Source organism: Syngnathus acus, chromosome 17 (genome assembly GCF_901709675.1).
Source record: "Syngnathus acus chromosome 17, fSynAcu1.2, whole genome shotgun sequence".
Lineage (NCBI taxonomy): Eukaryota > Metazoa > Chordata > Actinopteri > Syngnathiformes > Syngnathidae > Syngnathus > Syngnathus acus.
In genome coordinates, this window is record NC_051102.1 from 10,409,039 (window position 1) to 10,430,829 (window position 21,791).

At 46.1% G+C, this 21,791-nt stretch overlaps 2 protein-coding genes across 6 annotated transcripts; one reads left to right on the forward strand and one right to left on the reverse strand.

Annotated features, from left to right (window-relative positions):
* Window positions 1-3,141: 3,141 nt before the first annotated feature.
* On the forward strand, window positions 3,142-5,025 carry hes6 (hes family bHLH transcription factor 6). The gene is made up of 4 exons (XM_037276145.1): window positions 3,142-3,376; window positions 3,461-3,547; window positions 3,647-3,731; window positions 4,207-5,025. The coding sequence occupies exons 1-4, from the start codon at window positions 3,311-3,313 to the stop codon at window positions 4,635-4,637; spliced, it is 669 nt and encodes a 222-aa protein (XP_037132040.1). The 5' UTR covers window positions 3,142-3,310; the 3' UTR covers window positions 4,638-5,025.
* A 1,385-nt stretch (window positions 5,026-6,410) lies between these two features.
* Window positions 6,411-21,295, reverse strand: per2 (period circadian clock 2). Of its 5 annotated transcripts, none has more exons than XM_037276139.1 (24): window positions 21,146-21,294; window positions 17,552-18,077; window positions 15,537-15,629; window positions 15,294-15,448; window positions 15,021-15,142; window positions 14,584-14,785; window positions 14,237-14,288; window positions 13,831-13,973; window positions 13,647-13,725; window positions 13,432-13,538; window positions 13,132-13,285; window positions 12,877-12,991; window positions 12,523-12,675; window positions 12,167-12,239; window positions 11,879-12,059; window positions 11,661-11,767; window positions 11,083-11,289; window positions 10,068-10,340; window positions 9,086-9,900; window positions 8,568-8,690; window positions 7,861-8,068; window positions 7,615-7,777; window positions 7,305-7,455; window positions 6,411-7,158 (listed from the first exon to the last, which is right to left on the reverse strand). In XM_037276139.1, exons 2-24 carry the CDS (start codon window positions 17,965-17,967, stop codon window positions 6,979-6,981), a joined length of 4,272 nt encoding a protein of 1,423 aa, XP_037132034.1. In that variant the 5' UTR covers window positions 17,968-18,077; window positions 21,146-21,294; the 3' UTR covers window positions 6,411-6,978. The 5 variants fall into 5 exon arrangements, with proteins under 5 accessions (XP_037132034.1, XP_037132035.1, XP_037132037.1 ...); XM_037276140.1 differs by having other exon boundaries at window positions 17,552-18,080; XM_037276142.1 differs by lacking the exon at window positions 11,083-11,289 and having other exon boundaries at window positions 21,146-21,295.
* Between the last annotated feature and the right edge of the window lie 496 nt (window positions 21,296-21,791).

A 21,791-nucleotide genomic window follows, 5' to 3' on the forward strand; every position in this document is an offset into this window, starting at 1 on the left:
CCACTTTCACGTTCTGCAGGAGCTAAAACTTTTCACGCAGGTGCACTTAACGAGGGAATCACATGGACACTCCATTAGGTACACCGCCATTTTCAAGCGTACCTAATAACAGGCCACTTTATTAGGGAAATATCATGGTCAAAGGTCACAGGTGTCAAGCTCTAGTCCTCGGGGGCCGCGTTCCAATATGTTTCCCAAGTTACCCTCGTTAAGCGCACCTGCGTGAAAAGTTTTAGCCACTTTCACGTTCCGCAGGAGCTAAAACTTTTCACGCAGGTGCACTTAACGAGGGAATCACACGGACACTCCATTAGGTACACCGCCATTTTCAAGCGTACCTAATAACAGGCCACTTTATTAGGGAAATATCATGGTCAAAGGTCACAGGTGTCAAGCTCTAGTCCTCGGAGGCCGCGTTCCAATATGTTTTCCAAGTTACCCTCGTTAAGCGCACCTGCGTGAAAAGTTTTAGCCACTTTCACGTTCTGCAGGAGCTAAAACTTTTCACGCAGGTGCACTTAACGAGGGAATCACACGGACACTCCATTAGGTACACCGCCATTTTAAAGCGTACCTAATAACAGGCCACTTTATTAGGGAAATATCATGGTCAAAGGTCACAGGTGTCACGCTAGTCCTCGGGGCCGCGTTCCAACATGTTTTCCAAGTGACCCTCGTTAAGCGCACCTGCGTGAAAAGTTTTAGCCACTTTCACGTTCTGCAGGAGCTAAAACTTTTCACGCAGGTGCACTTAACGAGGGAAACACACGGACACTCCATTAGGTACACCGCCATTTTCAAGCGTACCTAATAACAGGCCACTTTACTAGGGAAATATCATGGTCAAAGGTCATAGGTGTCAAGCTCTAGTCCTCGGGGCCGCGTTCCAACATGTTTTCCAAGTGACCCTCGTTAAGCGCACCTGCGTGAAAAGTTTTAGCCACTTTCACGTTCCGCAGGAGCTAAAACTTTTCACGCAGGTGCACTTAACGAGGGAATCACACGGACACTCCATTAGGTACACCGCCATTTTCAAGCGTACCTAATAACAGGCCACTTTATTAGGGAAATATCATGGTCAAAGGTCATAGGTGTCAAGCTCTAGTCCTCGGGGCCGCGTTCCAACATGTTTTCCAAGTGACCCTCGTTAAGCGCACCTGCGTGAAAAGTTTTAGCCACTTTCACGTTCCGCAGGAGCTAAAACTTTTCACGCAGGTGCACTTAACGAGGGAATCACACGGACACTCCATTAGGTACACCGCCATTTTCAAGCGTACCTAATAACAGGCCACTTTATTAGGGAAATATCATGGTCAAAGGTCATAGGTGTCAAGCTCAAGTCCTCGGGGCCGCGTTCCAACATGTTTTCCAAGTGACCCTCGTTAAGCGCACCTGCGTGAAAAGTTTTAGCCACTTTCACGTTCCGCAGGAGCTAAAACTTTTCACGCAGGTGCACTTAACGAGGGAATCACATGGACACTCCATTAGGTACACCGCCATTTTCAAGCGTACCTAATAACAGGCCACTTTATTAGGGAAACATCATGGTCAAAGGTCATAGGTGTCAAGCTCTAGTCCTCGGGGCCGCGTTCCAACATGTTTTCCAAGTGACCCTCGTTAAGCGCACCTGCGTGAAAAGTTTTAGCCACTTTCACGTTCTGCAGGAGCTAAAACTTTTCACGCAGGTGCACTTAACGAGGGAATCACACGGACACTTCATTAGGTACACCGCCATTTTCAAGTGGACCTAATAACAGGCCACTTTATTAGGGACATATCATGGTCAAAGGTCACAGGTGTCACGCTCTAGTCCTCGGGGCTGCGTTTCAATGTTTTCCAAGTTAGCAAGTAAGTTTGCTCTGCCTACTTGGGGGCGGGGCCACCTTATGTATTTACACATAAATACTTGCATTTGTTTGCATATGCATACAAAGCGAGGTTCCAATTCTAAAAGCATAAGTATATGCTCACGCCTGGGATCGAACCAGATTCTACCGAGCGAGAGCCCATGTCACTAACCAGTCGGCTATTTCAACCTGGCAATTGCCGGCCGTCTGCATTGTTTTGTACTAGCGATGTGCATTCCAGCTCAAGTGAAGGGAATCTTTAGAATCGGTTCACTCAAAAGCGTAAAACACTGTCATATATAGCAGTTAACCAAATGTCTGATTTTCATGTTTTAATTGGCGAATATAAAAGCAAGGAATAAAACACCAGACAAGTTTTAAATGTTTATTAAAATAATAACAGTAGATTTCAAACCAGCAATCTAATGTGAAATTGCAGTAGATATATTGGATGACAATATTTATGCGTATATATGCATACACGTTATTTTAAGTGTTATAAAATCAAGATTACCCAAAGAGAAGCATAATCTCCCCGTTGTTGCATAACGGTGCATCCCTTCATGCAATAGAGTTAGCCGTTAGCTTGGAGAAAACGTGCATAAAAGAAGTGGTGTTTCAGTGAGCGGTTCTTTCTTTCCTTGGCAAATCCTAAATCGACATTCTGGCTTGCATAGTTCACGCCAGGAGGGAGACGACGCAACACGTTCACTGACTGATTCGTTGATGCACGAATGGGAAAGAAGGCAGTTGACCCATTGACTCGCTCGCGAACGGGAAAGTCAGGATTCATTCCCTCACTGATCCGTTCTCGCGATGAACTGGAAATCACTCACTCACTGACTCGTTCACTCACAGATCCGTTCAGTTGTTGAACGGGAAATGCAAGGGCCCCAGGAAGAGTAGCGCTGGCATTGCCATAGCTAATGGGGATCCTAAATAAAACAATTCACGACTCGTTCGTGAACAGGAAGTTACGTCATTTTCTTCTTCGTTTTATTTTACGGCGAGGTGGCACCAGCTTCAATGCGCATTACCGACACCTACTGGTTGAAGTCATATGAACTGAGAAAAGAATGAATCACTTTAGGAAGTGATTCGAGAATTCTGAGAATAAGGTCAGACTTCTGAGAATAAAGTCAGAATTTTGAGAATAAAGCCAGAATTCCGATTTTAAAGTCAGAATCCTGTCACCCCTCGTTTTTTTTGTTTTTTTCCTTCACTGGCCCTAATCCTCTTCCGTAGATTCGAACACTCTCGTTCACTGAAAAAAGAATTCGTTCTTTTGCACGTATCGTTCACTCATGACCCAACACTAAAAGAAGCCAGGTCTGCTGGCCGAGCCGTCTGTCTCGCCATTGAGGAGCTCCAACGTCTTTTTGGGGATCTTCGAAAGACACTTGCAAGGTCTTCGTCAGTTTTGTTTTTTGGAGGGAGGGAGGGGGGCGGTCGGGTTAGCAGCAATGGCCCCCACCCGTAAGCACACATCGACCGACCACTCCGCAGACGGACTCAAACCTGACAGAAAGGTAATGAATAAATCATACAGCAAAGGGCAAAGAGCGTTTTATTAAAAGTGTACCGTCATTATTGTTTTGGTGGCGCTAATATAGATGAGGAAACCTCTGGTGGAGAAGAAACGACGAGCTCGTATCAACGATAGTTTACACGAACTCAGGGCTCTCATTGCGGATACAGAGGTAAGAAACACATTCTCATTTTAATAGGACAAGCATTTTTTACAAGCTAAAATGGAGCTAAATTGGACAAATATGTGCTCGTGTGTGTGCCTCGCGTAGCAACTCAATTCAAAGATGGAGAACGCTGAGGTACTGGAGATGACGGTCAAACGTGTGGTGAGCATCCTGCAAAACCAGGCTCAAGGTAAAGAGAAAAAAAACTATTACAAACGCTTAACACTGTTAGTCGAGGTATCTACATTTTATGGCTGAAAATTCAGAATTCTATCAATTCCGCTTGGCACCCAAACCGCTGCCCCCCCCCCCCCCCCCAAAAAAACAAAAAACTGGCTCAATGCTGCATTCATGGACAGCTGGAAATTCTACACACTGTATTCATACATTTTGTTTTTACATACATTGTTTTTATCCCCTGTTATTCACGGGCAGCTGGAAATTCTAAACACTGCATTCATGCATTTTGTTTTTACATCCATTCCCTGTCATTGTGAAAAAACATCACGTTGAGACTTTCTAACACATGCTCAGTCAAATTGTGACTCACACAACACAAAATGAAGCAACAACCAAAGGAACCGCTGCCTTGTGGTGACTTGTTGCATTCCAAGCAATGTTTTGAAATGTCTCCACACCTTTTTGTTTGTTTCTGTTGATTCCAGAGGTGGACGCCGTCAACCGAGAGGCATGTGAGCGTTTTGCGGCTGGTTACATCCATGGCATGCACGATGTGCACAATTTTGTGTCTTACCTCCCGGGAATGGACCCCACTGTAGCGGCCGAGCTACTCAACCACCTCCTCGAGAGCATGCCCCTGCATGGCCAGGACCACCTCAGGGCCTCGTTTTGGGACGCAGACCCCTTTGGCGGCCCCGTCGCGCCGGAGCAAACTCCGGGTTTGCAGGTGTCCTCGGCCCCTTCCTCTTCCTCCAGCGACGACCTTTGCTCGGACATGGAGGACACTGACTCAGAGGCATCGTCTTCCGAGGAGTCAGAAGAAAGTCAAATTTCTTCATCGGAAGAATCTGAGTCGCAGGACGTGCCAGGATGTGTGTCCTTAAATGGATCCAAATCTGTTTGGAGACCCTGGTAGACTGAAATGGTTGTCAGTGGTATGAGTACTTAGTATCGGTATCAGTGAGTGCTGGTGAATACATACTGTGGTAGCGATCAGAAAAAGATCAACATCTCCAACGTCACTGATACAGATATTCTAATTTATTGTTACAGTAAGTTCAAAATGACTTGGGCATTAATACAGTTGGGTGTTTTTTTTGAACAACAAAATGGGGAAAAAAGTTATGCAAGTTATGCAGCTAAGTTTAATACGTTTTTGAATTTTTGGTGTTTGCATAAATCCATCTGATTAAAAGTTTGAATGATTAATTTCTTATTTGTTTATAAATTATTACTTATTTTTTTAAGGTGGTTATATTGTATTAATAATATGCAAGAAATAACATTAGAACCTTTTCAAAACACGGCTTTGTGACAGTTGACATTTCTTGGATGTTTGTCAAACGAGCCCACGCGACACCCTCCTTCTACGATATTAGTTAACATTCAGCAACGGCCGTTCATTTGCGTACATGACGTAGGCAGTGCAGAGGTGTTAAAGATGAGTGAGTGTGTACGACCTCTAGGATAGACAAGCAAAGACATTTGCAGCAAATAAATCAGAATTTTCAGACCAGTTCAATAAAAATTAGAACTATGTTGTGGTACACTGGCTGAGAATCACAGCTCGACATGCTGATATATCATTCGCATCATTGAGGTTGCAAAAATATGTACCGAATCCACAATACAGGCTATTTAGTCATGCTAATAGCTCCATGGGGGTCCCTCCTGGGGGCCACAGCTTTTCTTTCTCCCTCCCGTCCTGACTCCTGCGGCCCGCATTAGAAAACCTGGCATCGGCTTCTGTGATGTGCGGGCAGGGTGTCGTTGGTGACGCCGTAACACTTGCGAGTGAGGAAACGGTAAAGATGGCACTCTTTTGATGTAGATTCCTTGTTTTGCTACGGGGCCTTTTCTAGGAATTGCTTCAAAGGAGTCTTGAGCCGTACAGGAAAATTCACATGAACAAACGCTTACATAGTACTAGGAGGAGTACATTGTTTGAATGATGACCATTGAAGGACTGGCTGGCTAATTAGTCGAGTATTCATTTGAGGTTGTTTTTTTTTGTCAATTATTGGTCAATGATTAGTCAATGAATTGAATCAAACAAATATCTCAAATCATTTTGGTTCTTTTTAAGTAAATCAGAAGAAAAGTTTTTATCATTTTTGGTGCACTGTCTGACACCCAACAGTAGCCTAGCGCCTGTTTTGTTTTTAAATAAAAAAAAAAAAAAAAGAAAATTAACATTTTATATTATGGATATGTTTTTTTTTTTTTTTTTAAATAAGTGTTTGCATCAGCTGTATTATCTTTTTCAAGCCTGAAAAATGTCAAGGCCTGAAAATAACCTTGCTTGGCTTTGCAGACGCCCAAAGTCTGCAATGAGGCTTCCAACTACAGGGGGGCGGCTGCCTCACGTTCACACCTCATCCCAAAGTGTGAAGATGATGAGGAGGAGGAGGCTGCCGCCTTTGACCCCAACATGCTGAGTCTGCAGGATCTGACCCCCAAGAAATTTGCATTCGGAAGGTCAATCTCCGCAAGACTTTTGTGATTTCTCGCATTGAAGTGCAGATGGCTCAGCTTAAAAAGAAAAAACATTTTTTTCCATGTTTCTTAAAAATCTTAAACAATGAGTGAATCTATCTCTTAACATGTGAATGAATTGCTGCAGCCACCATTCAGGATTTGCACAGCACACATTCTTGCTCCTTAAAATATTCCTTTTGAAGTAAAAGTTCCATTGAATAAGTAGTCTTCATCTCACATTATTTACTATCAGAGTGCAAAACCAACAAAGATACACAGAAACAATGGTCCTCCAACATCACTCACAAAAGTGCGCTTGTGCGTTCCACAGAGACAGTGTTGTTACACATCACAAATGCAGTCCAAAACCAGTTGGGTCCAACAAAACCCAATCTGGCTCAAAAATGGACTGATCTATCACTTTCTGGGTTGTTTTGGGAGAAATAATTGAGCCAAGTAGTGGCTCGCTCCATTTTTTTTTTTTTTTTCCTACCCTCCTGAAGCTCCCTTTTTGTGTCTCTTCTTCAGTGCTTGACAAAAAATAGACATTAAAAAAAAGGGCACTTTTTGTTTTTAAATAAAGCAGGGCAAAACATAAAACAACAAAATTGCAGTCATCACTCAGTGTTTGTCGTTTTAACGCTCCTCTTGCGTTCACACATCAAATTGAGTCATTTAAAAAGTAGAAAAAAAGAGATATTCCGGTGAAATATATACAATATGTACAAGGAATTCATTTTGTATGTTTTCAAGTTGAGTTGAAGACATCCTTTTTAGGATTAATGAAAAGTACTTGTTTGAGTCTGAGAGGTCACGGAGGAGTCGACCACGGAGGAGGGATCCTCTTGGGGGGTACTCTGGGAGTGCCCCTCCACTAGGGGGTCCTGCTCAACAAGTTCTAAGTCCAGGAGGTCATCTGTGGGTGGGACGTGGATGGCGCCGTCGCAACACGAGCACACCTGGACGAGGATAACATGTTGGATGAATGAGGACGCCCGATTGGCCGCTTCATTAGGTACACGCGTACAACGCAGGGAAATCACGTACGTCTGTCGTATCTGAAATTGTGCCATTAAAAATGAAACAAGCTTGTTTTGCAGCGCACCTTGACATCCAAGACTTTGGGCAGCCCCCCCTTCTTCATCCAGGGGTGCACCCGCATCAGCTCCTTCTTCTGCTCCTCGGTGAAACTGGGCTGGCTCTTCTGCATCAGGCTCAGCTTCTCGCGGTCCTCCTTGAGAACTTTCTGGATGTCGCTGTCAATAAAACCAAAATCACATTCATCATCGGGTCACGAATGTTTGAAGAGCAGCAAACGTGCTGTGCTAGCGGTTTGGGTAGGTCTGGTTGAGCAGAGATTGAAAGACGAGTTTTTGCCAAAACAGGATTTGGATGTTTTTAAATTAGGCGCTTACCGCGAGGGCATCTGGTAGGTCATCATGACTTTGTCGTCAGCCTTGGCCATGAGGAGCCAAACGGGGTCTCGGAGAACGTTGTCGCTGTCGTCCGGGTGACCTTTCACCTTCTGACTCTTCTGTGACGAGTCCACGCTTCCAAAATATTTGCTGCTGTTGCTATCTGATGGCCAATAATTCAACAGCGAGATTGACTAAAAGCTAACTTTGGGAGCAACAAAGTGACGTTGGATGATTTCGCCTCACCTGCCCCGCTGGCCGAAATTCCGCTGTTGGACGTCCGGCCGTTGGAGGTCCCGCTGGCCGAGGTGCCGTAGCCGTTGGAGCGCGAGCGCACAGACCCCGAGGTGGCCGAGCCGGTGCCCGAACACGAGTCCTCCTGCAGGATGATGTCCAGCATGTCGCTGGACAACGAGGTGTTGTCGCTGTTGTTGCAGTCACCGCGAGAGCTCGCCTGGGAGGGAGACACACAAGCGATGTGACATCAATTAGTCATCCTCAGCAGTAGGTGGCGCTATACTAGGGCAGTGTGACACGTCAGCTGCATCCGAAAGAAACGTCTTTGTTCACAAGATTTGATCATTGCATTCAATCAAATTGTATGTCTAAAAAGTGCTAAAGGTGGTATCAAACATTCCTCTTTCTCAAACCTAACAGGATTAAATCAAATCAAAATGAGTGTGGCCATAATTTGACCCTCCCCACATTGTGGTTGACGTGTTGCTTTTCACCATTTTGAAAAGCCAGCCGTAGAAGCACCAAGGTGAATTTGTCTGAGCATTTTAGTGACAGAGACGCAAATGGTCTTCATAGCATGAATGGTCTCCAACTATCAAGAGGTTCTTAAATAAATACGCACAGCAGCAGTTGATCACAGGGGCGTTAACGGACATATGGAATTGAGTAGGGATGGGATTGGACAAGGATGAAAAGCTTTCGGCCGGTCAGCCTACCTGACTGCTGCAAGCCCTCAGCCTAGAAGAGAACATGCCTTTATCCCAAGACAAACGCTCACAGACATGGATCGTGCCCTCGCAAGACAACGGTCCAGGCGGACCAAGGAGACTGAGAGATGGCTAAAGGGTGTAAGGCATAATACAGCACGTGTTAACACCCAGACGAAGCTCGGGACCAAATCTGGCTTTGATACAGGGCATATAGAAATACATTCTCAATTTGGGGAGGAAACTTTCACTCAAGTGAGAGGTGATCGGTTGCGCTCGGGCTCAGCAGGCCCCACCCACAATGGCAACTTGCAGGGAGGTGCGGCACATACACACACACACAGAGAGAGGATACAGTGCTCCCCGCTGTATTGGCCAAACCACTTGAATATAGTTAAAGCATGTGAGATTTTGGTTCTGTTTTTATCGCAGAATTTCCCCTGTAGCGGGTTGGGTTCGGAAAATAAAGCGGGGTTCACTGTATTCCGTTTGGGGCCGGGGGAAAGTTTCGCCGTTTCATAGCCTACCTGATTCAGCTCTTTGGTTTGGCTCCCGACCGCCGCTTTCTCCCGTTCGGTGGCGTTGGCGCCTTGACCTCCGGGGGGCAACGTTGTGCCATCCTGCCGGTCTCCAGAGAGCTCCAACTCCAGGAGGTTCAGAGGAGAACTGCAGCGAGACTGGAAGAGTGGCGGCGATGCAGACTGCGGCGTGGAGGCGCGAGACTGGCCCTCCGCCGGGACTTTGGGAGCTTCCGAAGCAGGCGGGGGGAAGTAGAAGGATGGCGTCACGTAGCCCACTTGGGGTGGATAGGGTCTCTGGGGGTTGAATGGGGCTGGAGTCATGATGGTGGCTTGCCCGGGGAAGGTGGCTTGGCCCATCTCGGGGTGGTACGCCGGTTGCTGAGGTCCGGGGCCCAAGGCCGGGTAAAGGTAGTTGGGTAGCACAAGAGCCATGACCATGGGTGCTACGTAGGGGGAGTGAGTGACCCCTGGGGGGCAAGGAGGAGCCCCTTGATTGTCAGCGAAGCCTTGCAGGGGGGTATTCACCAGGGCCACCACCGAAGGATCGCTGGGGAAAACCTGGAGGGGGAAGCCCGGGAAGGCTGCAGGGAACATGGACTGAGATGTGTCCGAAGCAGACCAGGATGTGGGGTTGAGGCCTTGGTTCAGGGGAGGACCTCGCGGCGGCTGCTGCTGCTGCCTCGGATAAGACGCGGTGCTGTCTGAGGACTCGGTCTGCTTGGCTCGCTTGGATTTGGTCTTTCTGTTGCGCGCAGCGCGCTGCCCCGCGTTGAGCTTGCACCCGGGGCCGCTTCGCTTTGCACGCTGAGCAGCCGGAGAGACTGTGAAGATAAAACGATTGTCAAAGTGGAACACACACATTCCAACAATCGGGCCAAATGTGAGCCTTTTTCCCCATTCCGTCCCAGGATATATATATTTTGAACTTGGTGACTGACTACAAACACTCATGAATCTGTCTAAGTGTGATTTGATTTTTTTTTGTTACCGTCGTTGGTGTTCTTTTCCCTGTGGCGCTCCAGGTACTGCGAACAGTTGGCTTTGAGGGCAGTGAGCTTGCGCAGTTCCTTGAAGCCAACGAGGAAGGCTTGCTCCTCCTTCTGCGTGTGGGCCGCCAAAACCTGCTTGGTCAAACCCAGTTTCCTGTACGACTCCCTCTCTTGGCCGCGAGGCGAAAAGGCCCAAGACGGCGGCGCCGTCTGTAGCGGGTTGTGGCCGCATTCTGCTGCCTCACCCGCCCCTGACACATCCTCTGTGATCTCTGAATGAATGACAGAGGACCAACAACTCAAATGAGTTCACATAAGAACATCAGAATTCATCTGCTCGAGAAGACAGTGGAAAGAACTTTGGACACAAACTTATACATACATGACTTAACTTGCACACATGCACACATTCACAGAGATGAGAGAAATCTGGAGGAAGCACAAAAGCATCACGTTGATCCTGTGATCAGAATATCTGGAGAAATCTCTTTTGGTCCTTCTTGCCCTTATTCCTTGGTTTCGATCACATCATCAAGGTGTAAATGTATAGTAAACAGTTAAAAGGCAGATGGATTTACAGTGCTGCAAAAAATGATCATCTCCTCGCTTTTCTCCTTTTTCCTGCATTTTCCTCCATATCAAAAAAAATGGCAACTTGAAAAATTTTTTTTTTTAAGAACCATGACAGTGGTGCCTTGATTTTTGTTGTGTTTTTTGGGGGGCAAGCATTTTGATAGAGAATTTGAGCTACAAACAGGCCAGGGAACAAATTAAACTCAAGGCGCCGCGGTTTGGTCATCAAATAAAAATTCGAGTCAAAAATACATAATTAGCAATTATATAAAGTTTTTTTTTTTTTTTGGTAGTAATCTACTTAATACCTAAAAACACTAATGTGATACAATTTCAAAATACGTAATTCTGAAACGATAACCGTTTGAAAGCTACAAGAGAGGAAATCTGCACGAAGAGAAGAAAAGCGATGGGAGGCTGATCCTTTTCACGGCACTGTACCTGATTCTTGCTGAGGTTTCTTGTCGCCAACATGAACTATGGTGCTACTGTAGCTACACTGGCTGGTGATGGACACCACACTTTCGGGTTTGTTAGGTAAAGGCAGGGGCAGCGAAGTGCCCACTACCGCTCTGGCAGCGTCACTGGACTTTTTATCGGGGTGGTCCAAAGCGGAGAGACCGGAGTGATCCTTCAACAAGGCCGGTTCTGCCAAAGAGAACAGAGGACAAAAAAAAAAAAGATACTGACATCGGACTGCCATTTTGGAGAGTCTGAGAAAGAAGAAGCTTTGAAGCATGTATGTCCAAACGTTTGCCACGGAGAACCACGTGTTGGTCAAATGGAAGGAAAGCTTTCAAGAAAACTTCAAATTGATAGCAATATTCTTCTGTTTATTTTCTTCTCCTAACCTTTTTTTGTAATTGGAATATGTGGCAAATTGAATGACAAAAACTGTGTAGCCAGCCGGGGGCGCAAGTGGCGCCCTGGGTTGGACTTTGGACACCCTTGCTTTTGAAAGATGACCTTGGAATAAGGCATTGTTGATTGTAACGTTAATGGCGGTGGGACGTTCATACCTTGAGAGGCCTGCATTTGGTGTTTGTCTTCATCAGAGGACGTGGTGTTTGAGGATGATTGGCATTTCCTCTTCAGAGCATATGGAACGTTGCAATTCTCCAAGTACCTGCAGGCCATCATAAGATTTAAGGATGAACCGATAGCATTTTTTTTCCCGACAGAGCACGAGTACAAGGATGACTGAAATGGCAAGTTAGTTGCAATGTGTTGTTTGTACCTGACAATGCTGTCCAGACAGCTGATCTGCTGGTAGGAGTAGACCTTCTGGTCGTTGAGCGGCATCTCCTCCTGAGAGGAGGACTTGCTCTCCTCCATCGGCGTGACGTTTTCCTTCCAGCTGAGGAGGCCTGACAAGTCCTTGGGCCGCACCACTGCCGGGCTCTTCTGGTCAGACTCCACTAAAGACAAGGACTTTGTTTTATTTTGGATTTGACTTTGGGAAAATTAAATGAAGAGCAGGATGGGTTCATCTTTCCAAGTAGAAGAGGTAGCAATCTGGACTTACTGCTGTTCATTTTACTGCACTGTTCCTGGTGCTTCTGAAGATGGACTCCTTTACAGATTTCTTGGAAGGTTCTCTAACAAAAGAAAAGAAGGAAAAAAAGTTAGCCGCCTTCTTCTATTTCTAATTTGACTTTACAGCACTGATCCGACCCTCCATATCATTTTGCGGTCCGAGAGTCTCGGCTAGTGATCAAAACTGTTATCTACAATTGCCACAAGATGGCGCTGGCGCAATATTTTATAAAGCTCTCCTTTGGCCAAAGGACAGAGAATGACTTCAGGAGTAGCAAACCACAAATATAAATATTAATAACTACTAAAGTGGCACCTTACTGTGTAGAATGGACATGAACTCACCGGCCGGGCTTTGCTGCTCACTTCTTCCTCCTCGTTGTCTTCTTGATGGAACTTGCTGCCGTTGTTGAGGCTCTCGGTAGAGGAGGTCATGCCCAGGAGGTGGTCGCTGCTGTTCAGACTCCTGTAGCCACTCGACCCACTATTATGAACCGGCTGGAGGACAGACAGGACCATCATCAACAAAGGAGCCCTATTATCGAGCTCTCAATCTTATTTAGCTTCTCTACAGGAAGGCTAAGTCATTTGGACAGTGACGTAAAGTGGACCCAGACAACTTTGACAGCTTTCACTGTAAACAAAAAAAATCTGTGGACTGAGTAGCCAGCCATGTGGAACCTTCTTGTTGTCTCTCACCTGCAGGAGGAGTCTGTGGATCTGCTCAGTGATCTCGTGGATGTCTGAGTCCATGGCCTTTGACTCGGATCCAGCAGTGAGCGGGGCCATGAACACGTCCTCGTTGACGGGGCCCCTGGAGTTCAACAAATGAAAAGGTTTATTAAACGGACTATTATACTTCAGCAGTGGTGGGAAGTACCAAAATATAAATATGTTGTCATTGCACTAAAGTAGATTTTTTTTCTTTCCAGGTGTCTTGAAGTAACAACTCACGTTCGCACTTTGTGTCTCCCGATCACAAAGGAGACCTTGCGACTCCAGGGATTGACAAAACTGGACCAGCTGGTATCCAGGATGACGTATTCTCCATTGCGGGCGCAGAATCGGATTGACGAGTGGTCGAACGGCTGTCCGGCGTACTGGAGGACTGGGCATGGGGAGGAAATCATCACATTCATTTTAGGCAGATTAAAAATGACTAGAGTAGGTGAGAGCTTGATTAGGTTTATTCCCGTGTACAACCAACAAAGTGCAAAGAAATATATAAGCAGAGGAGGAAGTAAAAAGACTCACTTTTTCTGTGGATGGCCAGCATGATGGGTCGGTCATTGGGATGCAAGTGGAGGAGGATGGATGTGCCAATCAGATCCTGTGGGAGGTAACCCAGGAGAGGAACCGCTCTGCAATGGAAAAACAGTTCATTGGCGACAGAAAAACACAGGCAGAACTACTAAATGCTCTCAAACGGGATGGCATGAATGCAGACAAGGAATGTTTGTTTGCCTTACCGTTCATCCACGTCCTGGAACACGCAACCTGGAGAGTGCGTCGTAGTGAAGACGCGCTTATCTGTCGGAATCCGGGGTGCTATCCAAAACACACACTGTATTCAGTGACGCGCCACTACATTTTAACATCCACCTAATCTGCCTTCAAAAGCAAAGAGGTGTTCATTTCTGTCAAGGCCCTTACCGTCATAACCCGAGTGAACCCTCTCGGCCAGGAGGAGACAGCAGAACTGGTCCTCAGCGTGCGCCGTGACTTGGACCTTCATCAGGTAAGGAGTCATTCGGAAGGGATAGTACTGCAGGTCGCCTTTACACTCCTTTCCGCCACTGGACCAACAAGTGAAACAAACAGTTGATTAATTAGATGATTTAAAAAAAAAAAATAAAATAAAAAAGGTTCAATTCCAATTCTTTATTTAAAAACACTGAGGTTGTTCCAAATCGACCGTGTAGAAAATGGAAAAAGATACATGATTCATTCTTATCTGATGACCAGTGACGCACGCGCATATGATGTCAGTTCAAAAACACATCCAGAGTGGAACCAAAGCATGAATAAAAAAATCACACACAGCAGATGGTCCACCCACCTGATACGGCAGAAGAAGGACTTCTCCTGCATGCAGTCGGGCGGAAGAGACTCTGCGACGGGAAACGAGGCATGTTTTATTTCAGTGAAACCATAGGGCACAAAACTTGCTCGCCTGCTTTTACTCCCGTGGGGGGGGGGGGCAGAAACTGGGATTTTCACAAATTCCATTCATGCATAGCTCCGCCTTCGCTTGCCATGCGAGCGTTTAGTAGCCGCTCGTCGGGAAAAACAAGCAAGTGGGAGCGAGCGTTTCTTTTTCCACTCAAGTCAACGAGATGCTTATTCATTGTAATTTCTTAAGAGCACGGGAGGCCGTCCTTTTTTTTTGGTTGAACTTTTCCCTACCTGCTCCAGTGCACATGCTCCAGGAGGGCAGCTGGTACGGCGTGGTGGAGTTGTAGAATACGCTGACATCCTGCGGGATCAGGAACTCCACAAACTTGCTGTTGTTGAACACGTCCCTTTTGCAGTTGAGGATGGAGGCGGCTTGGTCAGAAATGTACACGATCTTTCCCGTGATGAGAGACACGGCCACTGCGAAAATGTCCTGTTCAGGGGGAAAACAGCAACACTTTAATGATCAATTCACTTTTGATGATAATAATAATAATACATTTAAAAAAAATCAAATTTTCCAATCCGTACCAGTGCATTATATTCTATCTTTTAATTTTTGGAATCATTTTCTTTAAAAAACAATTCAGATGCTAAAGGTCTATACTGGGTGTTACCAAAAATTAAACATGATCTTCACATAAAGGGACAATAATTCAGTGACTTACATTGTTTTTGAGTGTATATTCCGATGTAATGCTGTCGATCTCATCGATGGTGTACGACGACACATCCAGGCCAGAAGGTTGACTGTCATTGGTCATCAGCTGTTGGTAATACTCCTCATTGGCTGCAAACAAAATTAAACCTTGGAGTCAGGCAGACTTGAATAACAAGGAAATTATTTATACATGAAAAAAAAAAAAAAAAAACAGGACTTTGAAATGAACTATTATCTAATACTGCTTGCTAGGGGAGCCGCGGAAGTGCGTGAGCTTTACCTTCCACCTGCTTGACGCAGCGCAGGGCATACTTGAGCGTGTTCAACGTGGACGACTTGCTGCCGTGCCTCTTCTCGGCGGGCAGGTACAGCTTCAGCTCTTTCAGGGTCTTCAGCACTTCCTTTTGAGTCTTGGCTTTGGCTGATTCTTGACTACTGTAAGTGGCACAAACGCATTCCCGCCCGGTCAGACATGGCAAAAAACCTAAAGAAGCCCAATTTTGGGGTCCTCGGGTTTACGTACCTGCAACCGCTGGTGGAAGGGTTGTCCTGCTCGGAGCCGAGCAAACTGAAGGCGTTTGAACTACTGGGGGGAGACGAACTGTGGGAGTTTGAGCTGAAGGGTGGCAGAGAAAGAAAAAAAAAAGTGGTATGATCAAGTTGTGTAATAATAAACACAGATGTGTTCTCATATCTAATCATTTCTCTAACATTTGCTATCCTTCATAATAGCGTGCACGCTTGTCAGCCAGGTGAGCAGCCCTTGAGGTGCGCTTACGTAACATTGAGCAAAAATGGAGGCGGACGATCTCGCAGTTTGCGGTGCGCTTAAGTTTGACCTGGAAAAAGATGGACCGATGTCAGAGCCCTATTGTGGAAGAAAGTGAATGGATCCCATGTGGTGTTAAAACCGGTGCTGACAAAGGACGCCGCTATCATAAAATGTCAGCGGCTCCTTGCGGAGAACACGTGGCTCGGTGGGGATGGATGGATGGATGGATAAATTGATACGTACATAGTGGCATAATTGCTATCCACAAAATAAAAAAGGGCTGAATAAAATCATGTCAAAATGTAAGTCCAAAGGCACAACCTGATTTTGTCAATTTAAGTCCGACTTAACAGCACTACTAGAAAGACAGCAAGGTTTGAATCTCAGAAGAAGCCCGGCAGAGTGTCTGGCGGAAGACTCGCTAAACCCAAAATGGACTCTGAGACGCTGACTCATCACAATCCAGGTGTACCTAAATAGCAAGCTAATCCGGCTAACAATAGAGCGGCAACACCACAATTAGCAAGCTTTGAGCAAAGGAGGCCATTTAATGCAGTTACACACAACGCTCCAAAAATATGACAGACACTTTTAGAGTGGACCGGCCCAAAATGTACTGCTAAGCTTTTTACAAGGGGCTAATTGGGCTCCATTGCATCATCGGACTTGGGAGCTTTGGTTTCTCTGCTTGGAAAAGCAACACATTTAGTTTTCTTTTGATTAACAAGTTCTATTGACAGCTGTATTGTATTGTGCAAACTGCCGATTCCTGACCACTGCGCCGAAGCACGCATGTATGACGTAGGACATTATCTAATTCCACTTCAGTGGGCTAAAAATGACAGCATTATTGATGGGGGAGGGCGGGGGGTGGGCAACAACACCAAACTATTGAGCTGTCATTGATGGTACGGCGCCGCCACCTGAGCTGGACATATTAGAAGATTATATTTTTTTAACTCAATTTAAAGCTTCTATTGTATCGTTCCGTCATCTGGCATGGAGGGCAATTGTTGTCATTTCGACATCCCAATGATGCACATTACTTGACTTTTTTTTTTAAGAACATCTTACAGCACAAAACGCTTACCCAAGACTATTAACAGCTGCCCGTTGCGTCGCCTCGCACTAAAAATAGCCAACTTAATCCACTGAGAATAGAGCTGCCTTTGCGAAGAGCATTCGAGAGGAGCCGAGAAGAAAAAAGTCAACATGTGTCAAGTTGACTTGGCAGCGGCAAGTGGGCCAGCAGCGTCTCCGTTTGACAGTTGAAGTGAAAAGTTTGAGAATGGCGGCCATTCCTCTGATATGGTGCTTATTTTGAACCACTCCCATTTGGGACATGAGCGGAAACGGTAAGAACATACATCACTCCGCCCCGGGACATACAAACAAACAGGGCGTTGTCATGGCGACAAACGAAGCGTCAGACAACATGACACGGCCCCTCTGGCGTTATTGTAGAGCCAAGCTGCCGGTCTGCTGGATGACATCACCGGGGCGGAAATCTGTCTGGGAGCTTTTTTCAAATGTTCCCACTAGTCCAAATGAACTTTGGCGCTCTTTTTGCTGGCACTGACTCAAGTTTTTTGACGTCACGCTGCAGAGGCGCCAAAGCCGTTTTGGAAAGATCCCGTACATATTCCAGCTGTACTTCAAAGTACATTACACAAATGATATGTTCAGCACACGTTCAGCCCACTTTGTATGAAAACGATGATGGTGGAAGAAGTGAAGTGTGCACGACATGTTTTCGGCCACCTTACCTCTTGTTGCTTACAGAAGACTCCAACAGGGCGGAATCTTTGCTGTTACTGTTGGAGCTGCCCACCGACTCGCCCCCGTTGCTCCTGCGGCCGCGGCTCCTGTTGCCGTGCGATTCGGTCCCGCTGCCGCTGGAGCCGCTGCTCTTCATCTCCACGTCCTCCTCCAGCAACGAGAGGGAACGAGAACTCTTGCGAAGTTTGCGCGGGCCGGCTCGGGCAGGCTCGTGGCCGCTGCTGTCGCTGCCCTCCGACGGCAGGCCCAGCTCGGGCCCGCCTTGGCCGTAGCCGCTCAGCCGCTGCGCCACCGAGCCGCAGCCGGAGGCCCCTCTCGGCACGGGGCAGCACGACGCCCGGCGGCCATCTTGGTCCTCCAGTACTGAAAAGCAGTAGTGCTTGGCGTCTGAATCTTCTGACATCGGGAAAATGAGCTGACTTCTCGTGGGCTTAAGGGTTAAGTTGAGTCAAGTGGACACAATCACCCCATCGCCGGCCGGGCAAGTTGTCGAAGGACTGGAATGGGACTGCTCTGCTGAGACATGAATGAAAATAAAATGAAAATCCTTTAGTGCGTCGCTAGTCGTGATGTCTGCTTGACAGAAGCTGAGCTGCACTGTGTTGATGGCGTTAAATCCAGCAAAGCAAACACTTGACTCCTATCAGCTTGTTTAAACTGCTTTTGCAACAATCGGCGAATTCAAAGGTTTTTAATCATCGATCGCATTCGTTTGTTGTAAAGGATAACATTTAAAAACCAGTCACCTTGAGACCTCGACAAACACTCTGCAGGTGTTTCTCTGATCTACAGTGTGAGCAGGTTCAAGCGGCGTAACCTTTGAAAAGAGAGGTTCTGCTCCATCTGAGGCCCCCGACCGACCCTTTCAAAAGGATCATCTGTCGTGCCAAGCACAAAGAAAACATTTACTTCAATGCCACGTTAGGCTGCAGCGAACCCTTTGGGTCTTTCCTGGCCTTCAGACGCCGCAGCTAGCAAAGATGACATCGCTAAAAGAAGACGAAATAGTCGGACCATTGTGGTCCGCTCACTAACCGCACTCCAAGAACATTCTCTGGTCGTAGGAACGTTTTACCGTTTGAGCAGCAAAAATGCATTCGCCGGGGAAAAGCGGGTGAGATGACCACGCTGACATTTATTTGAGGAAAAGAACATTGTAATCCTGAACCATGTTTTTCTGTATTTTCCAGATCACAGTATTCTGCAAAGGTTGATGTGTCACTTCTTGGATCCGTACGGTGACATTCTGACGTGACCGTTTCCACCCATGACTAAAGATCAGCTCGGTCCGATGTACCCGCCAGGCCATCTCCGTCGCGAGCAATATTCATTCAGCACGATTAGCAAAAAAGAACTTCGTTTTTGCCCGCAGCGTATTATTTCAGTCACCATTGTGGCTTTTGCTTTCTTATCAACCACACAATGGGCGATACAACTAAAGCCGAGTTTAATGCAATTTCCGGCGGAGCGCACAATGGATGACAAGAAGGGCGAAGACAGAAACGGCCTCTCCCTTTGAGAACATAAGAACAACGAGATCCCACCATTGACGGCTAATCGGATAGCACAAAGCAAATCAAAAGAACATAAGAGACTCATCTTGGCCCATTTCACACAGCTTGGCTTTGTGTGCTAGTTAACAATCGGTGGAGAAATAAAGTCTCCGGTGAATGAAAACTGCTGAGGCTTCATTGGGTGTCATCAATCTAGAACAGGGGTGTCAAACTCATTCTTTTGGCGGGCCGCATTGTAGTCATTGCTTCTTTCGGAGGGCCATTATGACTGTCAACCCAAATAAATGTATGAGCACCTCATATTATATACAGTAAAAGCTACAAAACAAACTGACAAATAACTCGTTTTCAAATCAGACGAGTAAAAACTGGTCAAATATTTAAAAAAACTAATAATATTAAAAGTGAAGACAATTTGCAATTCTAGTAATGACACACGAATTTGATGCACAATTTGTCTTCGCGGGCCACGTAAAATGATGTGGCGGGCCGTATCTGGCCCCCGGGCCTTGACTTTGACACCTGTGATCTAGAATCTGCCGCTATGGAGAAAAAAAAAAAAAAGGACAAAACAATTATGAATTCTATTCTGTATGAAATCCTGAATGGAAATTTCAAAAGCTTTCATTTCTCCTTTGGGTGTGAACTGAAATTGTTTGTGTGACCTACATCCACGCTCAATGACATCCCAGATGGACCTCTTGGATCCGATGCAGATTGCCCCACACACACGCATGCACACCATGACAACACAAGGCTTCATCCTTTATCCCGGCAGCTAAAAAAAGGACAGGTACCAAGACGGGAGGGTCACGTCTCGGCCAGTGACAAAAACAGAGTGCAGGTGGAGAGGGCGAGACCGATTTACCGGTCCAACTTTCAACCCGTGTCCCAAAAAAAAAAAAAAAAGGAGTAAGGAATTCTAAATATGATTGCCCTCTTCATTGAGACAAGCCGAAAATACACTTTGCTTCCAGTTGCATTCATCGCCGTATCCAAGCAACCTGAGAATCACTGCAGGTTTTTTGTTTTTTTGTTGGCCTGATGCTCACATTGGCTAAAGCAAAGCAAGAATCCTACTTGCATTTCCATCCATTCCATCTGTGCAAGCCAGAAAGACGACATCAAAATAGCGAACAAACATCTCAGCAGAAGTCCTCAGCTTTGCTTGAGGATATCTTGCCATTTGATTGTAGCGCGTACTGAATCAAGACTGTACGCCAGACAAAGCTTACTTTTCAAGCATTGAAGCAGAACATTTTGCTCCTCATATTTTCCTGCATCCTGGAACAGATTCAAGACTCCTTTTGTGGTTTATTTTTTGGGCTGATAAAACATAGATGATGTCTCTTGATACAAAATAAAACCTTTACTTTGTCTCTCTTCAGTATCAAAAAATACAGGACGCTTAACTATAGATAATAATTGTGTGTGACCAAGATGCAGTTGCTTGGAATTCGAGTGCCAAGTAAACGGAACAGCTCTCCAAGGTGTGACGCAGACTAACCAGCAGATCTAAAAATGTATAGGGTGATTCCCTCATTTTTTCCTCACAGTTGAGTGATTCCATATTTTCCCCCCTCCCCTCTGCTTGTTCTAAAACAATAACCGTTAGTGACTGCCACACTTATTTTTCTTGATTTCTTAAAGCCAGAAAGACGCAATTTGAAAGGACTTCAGTTTTGTGTCATGTCCGTGATCTTTTTTTTTTTTTTCCCCTTCCAAAATTTAACAACTGAATGAGCATCGTCCGAGGTTGCATTCCGGGCATCATTCGCTAACTCCACGGACATGTGCTGCGTTGCGCTCTTTATGTAAGGTGTTGTGTTGGACTTTCCATGCGACGCTAACTCCAACACGTACGCGGTCTCCTTTTTTTCTTTGGGTGCTCCCTCAACCCTTTAACATAGTTTAGAAATACACCGTTGATATTGGCGACAACTACAAAGTTGATATTCTCACGTGAAAGCACACCGGCCGAGTCTGCTGATCCATTAGTCCACTGACACAGTTATGCAACTTCGACATTAGACAGCCTTTTAAGAGTGCGTATCGAGCTCCACGTACCGTAAACAACCAACACTGGTCCCCGTGTGCACGCTGAAGTAAAAACTGGACTCCGGGTGGGAAAGCTGGCACGAAATATCAGTTCTTCTCTGCCCGTGACACTGCCACTCTCTCGGTCAGATTTGTACTCGCACTGCGTAGTGGAGCTCTGGCTGAGGCATTGACCTCATTGATAGAGACTCCGCCTTCTTTGTTTTTATTGGTTCCCTCGGCTGTCAATCGTAGCCTCACTGCGCTTCCAGCCAAGCGGCGCCATTGTTTCGGGTAAGGGGACGTCCAACCGCAACACCGCACGCTTCTATGATTGGCCCGTACAGCTGTCACTCTATTTATATAAGCGCGTCACCAGTTTCACGTGGAGAACTAGGGGCGGAAGGCGGGGTCAGGGAAGTTGGCCAATCAGGGGAGAGCAAGAGTTCCTGAATGAAGCGGCTGGGATGGCTGTTGTATAAACTGTTATACAAGGAGACTGCGCATGCGTTCAAGTATTAAGTTAACAGATACCATCGTTGGGAACTTGTGATATAACACAAGGTGACTAATAATCACAGTCGTACCTATTAGATCATTCTTCAATGTATTTAATCATTAATTCTCTGCTGTAATAGAATGGGCTGAAGGAATGGCAGTTTCATTAAAAAAATAA